Source organism: Frieseomelitta varia, unplaced genomic scaffold (genome assembly GCF_011392965.1).
Source record: "Frieseomelitta varia isolate USP_RPSP 00005682 unplaced genomic scaffold, Fvar_1.2 scaffold_495, whole genome shotgun sequence".
Lineage (NCBI taxonomy): Eukaryota > Metazoa > Arthropoda > Insecta > Hymenoptera > Apidae > Frieseomelitta > Frieseomelitta varia.
In genome coordinates this window covers 538,675-552,591 of record NW_025110251.1, presented here as the reverse complement: position 1 = coordinate 552,591, position 13,917 = coordinate 538,675, and the positions used below count along the sequence as shown (strand labels likewise).

Below are 13,917 nucleotides of genomic sequence, written 5' to 3'. Positions count from 1 at the left end.
TTATTCAAATACAAGAAAGTCGAAAAGAAGAGAAACGTCGTGACCGAAAAGTACACGAAGGTTCCGTGACGAAGGCAAGTCGAAGGGACCCGACAATCTCTAGTTCCGCCGCGATTCGATCAATTAAGCCGACACCATTGTAATTTGTAGCGTCTCTATCTGCATTTGTCTGGAACCGGTTAACGAGGGTAGCCGATCCAAGAAGGAACGATCTCTCTCGTTGCCCCCAGCCAGGCCGATTAATCGACTCTTCGTCGAGCGAACGAACAGCAGCAAACAGCAGCAGCAGCAGCAGCAGCAGCAGGTCTCCGACTCGTTGCACGCGCGTACGTTACCTTGAATATTTTCAGCCGGCCGCTGGCTGCAGCTGCTGTTCCAGTCGTCGCCAGCCCTGTATGCAATTTCAGTTGCGCGCTTCCATCGGTGGAACGGCGAAATATAGTGGCCCCGAACACACGAAGTAATTAATTACCGCGATCTGATTGCGCGCAATTAATCCTGCCGTCTTGCCAGGAGGATCATTAATTAAGAGTAAACGAATGTCTCCGGGATGTAGACACTCGAGGGATACGCGCGCGCGCTCATTTATTTGGAATAATTTACTTTAAACGGGCTGTGTCTAGGACTCGAGGTTCACGGGGGAGCACGTCCTCGCGCTAGATCCCCGCGATAAATTTTCGCTTATCGGATGGCTGGATATCGATCTGGCCACGTTCCATGTCCACGATATGCCTTACTGTAAATTTCCCAACACGTCGGCTCGTTGGACGATTCCTGCAGCAACACCGCTTTACATACAATTCTTACTAAATCTACGTTGCAAAAGATCGACATTTCCCCGCGATCTAGAAATTGGAGATGTTATTAACACTTGGAACTTCGCCAACGATTGAAGCGTAAAATTTTCCATCAAAGACAAAAAAAAAAGAGAGAAACTTTATAATACTTTATACGGAGTGTACAAGCTTTTATATTCATATATATTTTACGAAAAATTATTTCTTACATTTTTAAAAATACATTGTTCTTTTCTATAAAATTTTCGTCTAACAGAAATTATCAGTTAGTGATTGTGACCACTTTGAACGATCAACGTTGTATTCCGTGACTATGACTTTCGTGACATGAATCATAAACTGGACAAGCGCTACCAACTATCGAAGAAATGCACAGCTAGAGATATTCCTTTTGGCCTTCTTCGTTCAACAACTGTTTCCGTAAGCGAAACGCCCGGGGAAAAGAAATTTCTCGTACCGAATTCTCGTAGTTCCGTTGACTTTTTATTTGTGCAGCCACTTGCACAATTAATTTCTTGTACAAAGAGGCTAACAGAAGTTCGTTTAACTTCGTTACTCGAGTCCTCCCACGTGAATCGAATTACCCTCCGCTCTCGGCGTGGTGTGAAAAAGAGGAGGCGTGCCATTTACGACCGGTCGATTACCACCACTTCCGGCTGCCAGCTTCCCGATTAGCGTATTCACGAGCTTTCCTTTTTCCCTTCCTCTCGAGAGCCTTTTCTCTCTCTCTCTCTCTCTATGCTTCCAAGTAGCTGGCGTAGTTATCCTCTCGATCCTCGTTCTCGGCGATCGCAAGAAACGAGTATTAATTCGTTCGAAGCAACTCCTCCAGTCGAGTTATTGCAGCGAGAGGGCTCCCTAGGTTCCCGCGTCGGATTTCTCAAAGATTGCTCACAGCCGGCTTCACAACCTTTGTCCATGAGATCGAACGGTTTAATAACGTGATCCGGGGAACGGTAACGTGATCGACGCATTAAGGTCGGCTAGGTCGAGAGGTGTATAAAGATAATAGCCAGCCACCGGCCGGCCGGCCGGCGAATAAGTTCTTTCGCGTTTCAAGTATGTTCCAAGCACGCGTGAGAGGTTTCTTTAAAGGTGCGCGCCGCTCGAACTTTGGGGGGAAGCCCGATCTTGCCAACGCTGACATTTGCGTGCAACGGATCGACAATAGATCCCGTCGGTGATACTGCATTCGGTGCAATAACTCGTAAACACGTTCGCCGATTAAACACTGTTGGCTCAAGAGTGTCAAACATTGCCGAGCGCTGTGAGTCACGGTTTAGTCTGTATTCTTTTGACAGCTCGAGTTGAAAAGGAACATGTGTTTACTAAGTCAAGGCTCGGACATATTATCGTCCACCCGAGGAATGTCAAGACGGTCGCGAACCTATTTTTCGATAAGAAGACATCTTGAATCTTCCAGAAACGTCTAGCGTTGCCAATTCGCTAAAACAAACTCGCGAATAGTCTCAATGACCCAATAAATTCTCGGCTAATCAACAAGATAGTCTCAATTAATCAATAAAGAATTTACATTGTTACATAACCGTATAAAATTATCAATATTAAAATTATACATCCGTCTCCATCGTCTGGAAAGTTTTCTGCGCATTGAAAGTAATATTGAAGTGGAATTTGTCACAGCGCGATTCAGACAAGACTTGTGCATAATTCATTGCAATTAAAGTTATATAAAGTTTCATTATCAAGTCAAACTTGACCATACGACTAGTACAGCCACGAGTCTGCGCCGATAAAGAACAAAAGACACTAGCAGGCTTTAGACTGTTGATTGCAAAACAGTGAGTTCGTTCTGACGAGAAAATCGTCCACGCCCAAATCTAGCGTTTCGTTTAGCCTAATGAAAAAATCGTCCAAGCGACGATACGCGGCATATACAACAGATGGTTGGATGGTCATGCGTTCCTAAGGAGCGATTCGACGATAATCGATGCATGGAGGAAGTGCTGTCCACCGACAGAGTGTTTCGGGCCCTGTTTAACGACGAGATCGGACGAGATCGGCGATCGAGCGAGCAGTGCACGGGGTCAGCGGAGTCAGGCCGTGCAAAAATAATAATCAATCGGACAAGCGGCAAGTGAGAGTCGGCCAATTACGCGGTGTCGGCGGTGCCTGTGTTGCGGTTTCACTTGACCGAGAGGGACGAGGACAAACGGAGCTTCCTACCGCCTTTAATTCGCCTCCACCAGTTCCTGCTATCATAACCCAACAACTCGAGACTCCCTCGCTTTATTATTAAAAGTTGAAATTTGCGGCGAACCATCATCCACCTTCGTCCGTCTACCTCCTCTCTGCCTCCTCTCGCACGTTTCGTGGCGCGAAGTACCTACCCCGCCATCCCCTTTGTAAAGTCGTGCAAACGCCGGCAACGATCCAGCCTCGGCATCCGGTACCTGGCAGCTCGCGTGAAGCTGCTAGTTCGTCGTTCGTAGCTTTGACTGACGGGTTGCCGGATCGCGAGTTTTAATCACGTTGAAACGGTTGCAACAGAGGCTCGTGCAACTTGCTGAAACGTGACGCGCAGCTTCAAGAGTCGCGATGACGGAGTCCGGAACGATTGGTTCTATCTAACGGAAAGACTTGTCACCGACGCTGGGAAAATGCATAGTTTGTACAGAGTGGAGAGAAAAGTTTGCCCGTGGTAGTCATAGTTGAATTCTGCACCTTCGATTTGATGGAAATACACGTAAGGAACCTGTCGCAAAATTGATCTTGACTTTGAATTTCAAATTTTTTTTTTCTTGCATTGTACTCTACTGTGATCACGAAGGTAATACATTTCCAAGGAACCGTAGGTCGCAACCTGATAGTTCTCTTGAAAAATGGTAAAAATGTTTAGGACGCATGCGTTCTAACAGCGGCTTTATGGTTCTGGACGCGTGAATGTAATTTTCCTATTAGGTTTCACTAACATTTGATTTATCATAGTTGTAGCATCAGTGTGAATAATCAAACAATCAAATAAACTTTGTTATCAGTTAACATTGTTTGAAATATAAACATTACGGTCTAGAACCATAAAGTCGCTGTTAGGACGCATGCGTCCGCAGTATTAAACGATTAAGAGAACTATTAGGTTGCGACCTTCGTGACGAGTAGAATGCAATGTAAAAAATAAAAAAATTTTAACCTTAAAATTCAAATTTGTGGCTTTATATTCCCATCAATCGAAGCCACGGATAAACTTTTTTCCCACCCCGTGAAAGGTATTATCCAGGTTAAAGCCTCGTTGCACATTTATCAAAAGAGCTTGGCCAACTCTTTTCGATTGAGAAATGTAACGTCAGCTGCCTGACAACTGTTCGAATAAATCGCATCGTTCCGTAATTTTGTTTCGTAGGTATTCAAAGTCGAAAAAAGATTTCCAGAATTATGAACGAAAAGTTACAAAATTGTCTATTTTCTCTTTTTTTTTTTTTCTTTATAAGCAAAAATGCTCAATTTCCTCGAAAGAAGAAAATTTCCCGTAAGAGTCGCCGGTAAAAAGGCGAGATCGTAAATAGAGAGAGCAGAGTAAAGTAAAAACGCAACGACAACGGCAACCGCTACGAAATAACTCCAGCTGGGACTTTTCGGACGGCGCGCGTGTAGCGATCGGGCAATAAAATTCACAGAGGTGAACGAGGAGGCGATTTTTTTCCCCCCCTCCCTCTCGAGAGAGCGGAATTGTCGAAAAGCGGTAAAACTGTCGGGGGAAGAGTAAAGGGATTGGAACGGCGAGGCTGGGTCGTTTGCGAATTAAGCGGCGGACGTTTACCGGCCAGCCGATTGCAACGCCGAGCGGAAACGCGGGATCCTCGGGAGCGCTGGTGCTGGTATTCCGCGATGGAATATTTAAACGGAACAGGAGTCGCTGGACGCGGCCGAGTCGGAAAACCGCAGCTCGCTTCCTCGTCCACGGGACTCCCTGTCAGCGAAAACGCACGGCCGCAGAACATTTTCACGGTTTACAAACAAACGAATCTCCGACCGGGATCATCTCTGCTCGCGTGTTCTCGTTTAAGTCCGATCGAAAATTCCCCGTTTTCCACGATTCGCAAGCACCGTTTCGAGTGGATCTCCCGTTGTCGCGCGAACTAGTGACGTAAAATTCGCAACGACTCGACAAGTTGGGTAAGGATCGTCGTCGAACGTCGTGCTTCGAGTAATTATAATATTTTCTGATCCCTCGCGAAGATGTTTTGCATCTCCTCTTCCTTTTTCAATGTTATCGAACCGAATGGAGCGCCGAGTCCAATTTTCGAAACGACAGAACCGCACGTACATTTGCAGGAATACCAGCAGCGAGCGAACAATGCAAACGCAACGCTCGTTAAACTTCACCGCTCGCGGTTGCCGTTCGATCAATTACTAGTTCGGTTTACAACAAAATTTCGCATAATTATTCGCTGGTACCAGTGTCCCCATCAAATTGCCCATGTTTTGTCCCCGCTGGAACATGGTATCCCCATTGACGAGCGATACCTCGACTTAATAATTTACGAAAGATGGTTTTGCGGGGGGAGAGGACTGAAATCGGGCGAAAAAGAAGGGGGAGATGGATCATATGCTTGGCGCGAGCTGGTTCTCGACAGAGTATGGGCACATAAATTGTTCTGGGAACACGGTACGAAACCCCGATCCCGATCCCGATCCCGAACAAGGGTTTTTTCACCGGCTCGAGGAAGGAGATCGTTGAGGATGGTTAACGACTCGGTGGACGCGACGCGCAGCCGCGCCACGAACGATCGATCGGGAGTTATTCGACGAGCGACCGATTCGCGCGATTACGTATTATGCTAAACACGCGAAAATGGCTTTTTAAATGGAACATCTACATTTATGCGTGGCCTGTATCCCCCCGTGTTTCTCGGCCCCCGTGGCCAAACGTTCGGTAGCTGAGCCGCGGTAGCAAGAGCGCCTCGAGTGGCCGAGAGCGCAGCTCTCTCGACGGTGCGCGTAAGCAGCGGCGAATTAAACGCAATTTTCGTCCATGCGAGGTATGCATAACAAATTGTCGACGGGGACTGAACGTCTTTATACTTTGGAACACTGGCGCGCGGTCATTATGCACGTAGCACGGGGGCAGAGAAAGACGATGCTTCCGTCCCGTCCAACGATTACAATCCAATTATTATTCCTGCATAAAACGCCCCTCCCGTCTCCCCGTCTCCTCGTCCTGATCGATCGTTTCGCCGATCGTGTACTCACGTTGGCTTTCGACGAGCCGCCGCCGGTCGAACCTAATCGGTCGCGTTTCATCGACGATAATAAGAAAGCCCGAGCGACGGAAAGCGGATCGATGGGAACCGAGGGACGAAGCCGGCCAGATCGATCCGCGAAATTGAAAATTAAACGGTTCGCGGCCACCACTGTTCGAATTTTTGAGCAACAGCGTATCTCGCGTGCTCTCCCTTTTTTCTTCCCCCCCCCCTTTTTTTTTCTTTGTTTCTGCCTTGATTTCTTTCCTTTTCTTTTCTTTTAATCTGGGTATATCCCTGGGTATTTTTTTTTCTGTTTCATACGCCGACCGGGATGCATCTCCGCTGTCCAGGATCCAACATCCGTGAGTATGGGTTGCTATTACGTATCACGAAATGTTACAAAGTAGCAAACGTACGTACGTATGTGCATATGTACGTACGTACGTACGAACGAACGAACGAACGAACGAACGAACGAACGAACGAATGAAAGAACGAACGAAGCCGATGCACGCCGTCAGTTAACACGAACGAACGAACGAACGAACGAACGAACGGGTTTCTTTCCCGTCGCGACGACCGACCGTGATCGATTCGGCCAGAGACCCTGAGAAAGGAAAAAAGAAAAAAGAAAAGAAGTCTCGCGCGTATCGCGTTTCGCTTATTGCGACCCGCACCGCGAACTCTCGGTTCAATCGGTCTGGGTGGCAGGCAAAAAGTAGAACGAACCGGCAGCTTCGAAAATTCGGTGTTTCACGGTTACCGACACACCGGCGGTGCCGGCGACTCTCTTTCTTGCCCCCGTTTCCACAGAAAAAGCGAACGATGAATTTCTAATTAACACATTGTCGTGAACGGCGGGACGTTCGCGCTCGCCCTTCTGACGTGGCATTCCTCGACGCTGACGTTGCTACGCTTGCGAACGCTTTTTCCCAGAATTTTTTTCACCCAGCGGGGACGCTTGATTGAGTTCTCTCCTGCTCGGTCCACACCACAATCAATCGAAAGTTTCTTGCGGCGCGGCGATTGTAACGGCGAGTAAACGCGAGCGAACGCTGGTTCCGAGATCTTCCGCTTCTTCGCGAGCGTTTTGCAGCTCTCTCGGGAATTCTTCTCCAAGTTACAGCTTCATTTATTCGAACTCGGAATTTTACCACCGACGCGCCTCGAAGCGTCGAACTCGAATTATAAAAAAAAAAAAAAACTCTCGGGCTCGCGATAAGTTCGCACGAACGAGGCAACTTCTCGCCGTACGAGGCGAGAACCCGTTCGTTCGATCGATGGGGCAAGATTAAGGCTACGGTTACGGTGAATGCCGCGTGTCGACGAATGCGTCAGAACGATCAAACATGCAAATTCTTGGAAAGCGTACGCGTTCCGCTGCGGACGTTTCGTTTCTCGTGACGACAATTCGTCCAATGAAAAATCGGCGTGACGACAGTTGGATGCTCGATTCTGCGAAACGGTGTGTCTTCAATTTTTACTTTGTGTTCCATAACCATCGCACCCGGCAACTTTGTGGACGACGCAACACGGACCTGTCACGGACAAAACGTTCCACGGACTTGGAATCCAGGGCGTAAGTAGCATACAAATTTCATACAACGTTTGGAAATTACACGTTATCGATGCGCCTCGACCTCGTTCGAGACGCGTCATTAAGCGTCGCGCCTTCCTCCCGTGAGCGCTGCCACGATCCAGGCATGCAAACTGCAGGCGTACAACCGTCGAGCAAACGGAAACTTTGTTCCAACGGTGAACACTCGAAAACGCGGCAAAGAGAGCATTTACCGGCACGAAGCCGGTGATCTTCGTGCGAACGAGAAGACGCCCGCGAGAGGAGGATGGCATCGCGTGAACGCCACCGGTTATTGAATTCTGCCACGGTCGCGTAACGAGATAACTACGAGACCGTGAGGTATCGGAGACTGATCCAAAGAGAACGAGCAACAACTAATTACTTGGTAATAATAATCCCCGGGGCGAGGGAGCGACCTAATCGCAGGTGTAATTTGTCGAGAGATCTCTCCCATCCGCGCCGCGAGTTTGCCGATTTCTTGGAATGTTCTCGCAGAAGAGGGCGAAAGAAGAAGAGGGGAAGCACGCGATCGTTTCGAGAGGCGTTTCACGCTCGCGTGTGCCGCATCTCTCTAGCGGTCGCGTTGAAGCGATATGGCTAGCTATACGCTGGTCGCGCGGCCACGATAAATCAGCAGCGCGTTCTCGGCTGAAAATTGCGATCAGTCGCGACAATAACATCATACGCGGCGCAAAACACAGGGATCGTTATCGTACGTTTGTTTCCCGCGGCGGATCCGTCCCCGCTGCGAGAGCTCGGTCGAGCACAGCTGTTCTTGTCAGTATCCCGATGCATCACGATAAATCTAGCGAGCTCCTTCTTCGTACGCTCCGCTACGAATACGAGTACGAGTGGAATGAAGTCGTGGTCTCCATCTCGTCCGAACGATCGGGTAAAACCGAGGCAGGACGCGTGTCTTTTCTCGTACGACAACGACGGCATAATCGCGGCATCGATGCCCGCGGTTAAGTCTCAATTAAGCGGCAGATTTCTATCGACGGGCCAGATTATCTCCAGCGTGATTGCATAATGAGACGTTCCTGACGACCACCGTTCCCGAAATTACACCTCCCCCCCTTTTATCGCGCCTTCTTTACAATTTTTCGTCGTTTCTGCTGACGCAATCTCATTACCTTTTAAAAATATTTTTACTTCGAGTGCAAACTCGATGGAAAGTCGATCGCGCGCTCGCGATTGAAAGGGCGATCCGGCGAGCACGAAAAATCCTCGAGGGTGGAGGGGGTCTCGAGGCCACGAATACGAAATGACGGGACGGATATCTGACGTCTCTATAGCAGTAAAATGGCGACGGGCATGGCGTGCCACGGCGGGGGTCCGGAGACGTCGTCGGAGACATCGGGCACCACGGGCGGCCATTGTCTCAAGGGAGTTCCAAGGGCGAGGCAGGAAGATCCCAACCCCGGCTGACACGCACGAGGGGGTCGCCAGCGCCCCGTCGGGCCCTCCAAACGAAATTAATAACCGAATTTCAAGTATTCCTATTTCGGCGCGAGGAGTTATCGGCCGAGGAGGCCACCTGAGCCTGCCTGCCTGCCTGCCTGCCTGCTTGCTTGCCTGCTCTCGCTGACCGGTCTGCGCACCATGTCACACCCACGCGGTCCCTCGCTCCCAAGCCCAATGTTATATCCGACAGCTGACTTACGACGCCGATAAACGATATTTACGGTGTAATCTTTAATTAAAATATATTGTGGCGATCGGGGATTCGCGAGGGCCGCGCGTCCACCCGGAGATGTTAATGAGCCTGGCTCGACGTCTCAGTTTGACTCCCTTTTGCTCGTCGTTGGGTTCCGCACGCGTGACGCCGAGGCGCGAAGATCACGGTCGTTGATCGATTACTCGACTCGCGCAGGTTCTCTGTCAGTTTTGTCGATCTCTAACGCGTAGGCGACGCCAGACTAAAACATCGAACGAACAATTAAGAAGATGACTTTGGAAACTTGGTCGTTGAATCGAATTAATTAGTACTAGAGCTACGTAATTTTTTCTTTTTTTTTTTTTTAAATTTAATTCGTGCAAACGGTACAAAATTTAAGGACCGCCTTTTCACATAACGCGTGATCGCGTTGCCAGCAATTTGTGAAACAGGGATCACCAGCCCTGCGTGTATGTACATACGTACCACGTCTCGGATCGCGGCGCGACCTTGCCTTTTTTCCAACGCTAGCGCCCGCTTCGTGCATCGCGAGCGGCGCTATAAGCGGGCAATTAAAAGCGTGCAGCAGGGACATTTATGTTGGCACTAACTGCCCGTTAAGACGAAGGAACCGCCTAACCGTGGAAGGTGTAATTGGCCGACGTGCTGAACCCACGTAACCGCTCGTAAAACAGCGGGCGTGCCTAGCCAACAGTCGCAGTTTTTCCACCGTTGCCCGCTATCGCGTATCGCGTTACGCTGAATTTCCAATTAATTCCTCTCCCTCTCCCTCTTTTTTTAACTCCAGTTTATTTTTCCTTGCGAAATCCTATTCGATCTTCGTTTCGTAGCCAGTTGCTCGTCGTAGACGAGCAACAAGCATCAGGTTTAATTAACGTCAACTAACAACCGAGACGAATATGGTTGAAAAATTACTACGCAGTTAGAAATCTCTTTGCCAATTGCTACAATGTATTAACGTGTATAAACAATGTTATCACACGTATCGCGCATACGAAACGGAAGAGCAAACGCGGCGAATCCTCGGAGTACGCAATTTCACGCATTCTGAATATAGGAAACGCGTGTCTCCGTGAGATCGTTCAGCCTTCATTTCGAAGGGTGATCCGTTGGGAACCGAGTTCCGCTAAAAGTTACCCGCTAAAAACGCAATCGCGATTTCGTTATTAATCCTTTTCTAGTGTCATGTGTCAGATATCGTGTCGAATAAAGTGCATTTAGTCACGATGCTCAACGTACAACTCACGATTTCGATTATAATAGCACAATATGGTCAATATCATCGTCAGGCATATTGAATATACTAAAAGTAATTAATTCGAGCGATAACCGTCGACATAAAAAAAAAAAAGCCGATTAATAGGCTTCCGGTAGACAAAGTGTAGAGTATTCGATAGAGTATGACGATTCTCCGACGCATTTCCAATTGCAAAGAAAAAATTCTTTTCCGCGACGAATGCGGAATTCGAAAGAAAGCCACTGCGGTGCACGCGAAAAGTACGAACTTGCCTTTATTTCGCTTTTGAGGCGATCGTCACGCCGCCACGGCCGCAAAGATAACGCGTTCCGCCGGCAGTCCCCGTTTCTCCCTCGCAGCTTCGATTAAAATGCCAGACGTCGGCGGCCAGAGAACGAGCGAGAAAGAGATTCCCCCTGATACGCGATATTGTTACGCGTGTACACGTTGTAACTGTCCGGATCCGTGACGGAGTCACGCGATATGCATTATGCACGCACGTAACGCGGTGGCACCGCCGTCAGACGTTTCCGCGATCGCTTCTACGATCCACGCCGCCGATGCTCTGTGAGAAACGGTGCTCGCCGATAGATCAATAGACTACAGGCACGCTCGATTTGTCAACCAGCTGTGGATCTCATCCTCGGCGAACTGGGGGGAGGTTGCGAATATTTAGATCTTTGCTCGTGGAAAAAAACTAGTGAAAAGAAATCGAAAGTTGATTGGTTAACACGTTGAATGCCACGCGGATTTTGTATGTCTGGCTCAGGTCAACATGAATTTGTTATTACACAATACACAGGTATTATCTACAACAGATAAGTTGAAGCATGTAAACATGTTTAATGGATTTGTTTTACCGGGCGTCACCGGTTTCTTCGATTTTCATTTATTTTTTACGATATAACGAAATTGAAGGTTGTATTTCTGCACGAGCCTAAGAAAATAATGGCAGGAAAACCAGAATCGGACGAGGATGTTATGAAAATAATTCGAAACAATTAGGTAGAGCAAAAGCAAGAAATTGTACCAAAAGTGTCGTCACGTTGTGAAGACTGTATTGATTTAACTTTTCTTTATTTGCGGTGTTTTAATACGATATATATCACAACATACGCGAATAACATTTACTCATACATGTCATAAATAAAATTATTTTTACTTGTTCTAGACTGCATTAATTTCATCACACTATTGTAGCAACGAAGCTATAAAAATTTAAAAGTATTCACCCGAATTATATTTTTTTACTAATCTTCCACTCGTAGCATTCAACGTGTTAAATATTGGAAAAAATAGTGTTTTAGTATATTAGAAAAGTATATCAGAGGCTAGAATGTGAAATTGTGTTTCTCAAGCATTCCGTTTCGTTGCAATCAAGCATTCTCAAGCATCCTCTCCTTTGCTTATTACAAGTGTTAAGAACATCTGATACGAATTTGATAGACAAAGTAATTCTGCGATCGTTCCCCTCTTTGTAATTATGTAACACTTCGTAGGAATGTTTTGAAATCTAAGAACGTGGCTCATCACGCACCTCTCGCTATCGTACGAATCTAAGAGGTATTATGTAAAGTTATGCACGAAAGCAGTAACAACGTACGTGTTCCAAATAGAAGCAAGCGGTTGTTTGTACATACCGAGAGAAACAAACGTGCAAACCTGTTAACGCACAGCATCGATCCTTCGCAGTAATAACAACTGATCGTCGTCTAGATCTCGTCTCTTTCGAATCGATCGATACCGTTTTCACTTTTCTTCCTTCCTATCGCGAAGAAGAAACACCCGTGTATCTCCGCAATCGTAACCAACCATTAAATGCGCTATTGTGCACGCGTTATTTCACGATTCCGTTTCCCGAGCGTTACGCACGTTGTAACGCGTTTCGTTTCGTTGCGCGTTACGTCCGCACTGCGACATTTCCCGCGGCAATTAACCGGACAGATGTCATTTATCCGCTTCCCTTGTCGTTTAAAACGATTTACCATTAGATAAGAGGACGGATAAGAGGACGAATATGCATGTGTGTGGTAACGGGGGCAAAATATGCTTGACAATCTCAAAATACAAATCTCTCCGGCGTGCGAAAATACTTTTTCTCGGTTGGCCTGTACAGCTGTTTCGCCTGTGGAACGCGAAGAAATGTCGCGGTGTCACGCTTAGCGAACGGTGCGAGGACCTCCGACGCCGATATACACACCGTGGTTCATTACAGCAGCTGCATTACCCGTACATACGCGACGCGTCATTACTTTTATTAGCATAATGACAGGCGAACAACTCAATTTGCATGGAAAATCACACAGGCCCGTAACGAAGTTCGCCCGCGGATCCGTGATCGTCCTTCCACCCCGATCGTCGTCTGCACGTGTAATAAAGTTTCGCGCGCACATACACTGCCCCCCTCCTTCCATCTTCCTCTTTCTATGTATATCGCAAGTGAGCAGCAGCAGCAGCAGCAGCAACAGCAGCTACAGCAGAGGAAGGAGAAAGAGCGTACGAACGAACATTGTTAAAAGAGTCACAGGGTGCGAAAGAAAGAGAGAAAGAGAGATGGACGAAAGAGCAGCCTGGAGAGAGTCGATCGACCGACCGACCGGGTTGATCCTTCGGGGGACCGGTGATCCCTTCGCGCTGGATAATTCCGTATCATCATCGAAATTGCAGTCGATCGTCATGCGGCTGCATGGTCGTCGATCAGCGTCCAGCGCGTTCTTCGTTCGTCGTCCGAGTTGATTGAGAGTCGAACCAGGGATCGTTTGCCACCGTGGCCGATCGAATCGTCCATTCGATAATTGGCGTCGGTAATGAGGCCACGGATCACTCGGTGATCAGCCTCGGTGCTGCCGAGAAACGAGAAAAACGAGAAAAACCCGCCGGTTAATAATATCGTTCTTTGATTGAAGGCTCGCGGACTCGACGACTGCCTTATTGCTTCTGACGTGTCAATCGAACGCGTCTCCAACGCGTCCAGGATAACGATCATCATCGATCCACGTTCGTGGAATGTTCCCGGGTGTGCTTGTTTCATGGAGATTCGAGGCCAGGTTGCCTTTGAAGTCAACCACTTGCTCCTTCAAGTTTGTGCAACGTTGTCGTTTCGACTCATTTGCCTTTCGGTTCGCGTCGAAGACGCGAAAATTTGCACAGACTTGTCGCCGCGAGTAATTTGTACAAAACGTTTTTTCATTTAGAGGCGTAATCTTATAGTACTGTAACCTCTCCTGACTTACGTAATACGTGATTTATTTAAATTTGCAATTACGTAATGAATCGAAAATTTACAACTACCAGCGCGTATGAACATGTCTGATGTTCGCTGCAGTACGCAACGATACAGTATTAACTAGATTCGGCATTGACAGCAAATGTTATTTCAGTTTGTTTTTATATTCTTTTGTATATATTTTTCATACCTCTAT

General features: G+C 47.6%; 1 protein-coding gene across 6 annotated transcripts in view; it reads left to right on the top strand.

The window, feature by feature from the left end:
* LOC122533110 (ankyrin repeat domain-containing protein SOWAHB) overlaps positions 1-13,917 on the top strand; it is a 134,263-nt gene that overhangs the window by 79,133 nt on the left and 41,213 nt on the right. For 4 of the 6 annotated variants that reach the window (XR_006307647.1, XM_043662503.1, XM_043662500.1 and 1 more), the window contains 2 exons: positions 6,352-6,363; positions 9,573-9,578. Coding sequence is in view for 5 of the 6 variants with exons in the window: in XM_043662503.1 (XP_043518438.1) it covers positions 6,352-6,363; positions 9,573-9,578 (18 nt within the window). In the remaining variant the exon portion in view is untranslated. Of the gene's footprint in view, positions 1-6,351; positions 6,364-7,577; positions 7,581-9,572; positions 9,579-13,917 lie in introns of all 6 variants that reach the window. The other 2 variants (XM_043662501.1, XM_043662502.1) reach the window with 2 other exon arrangements.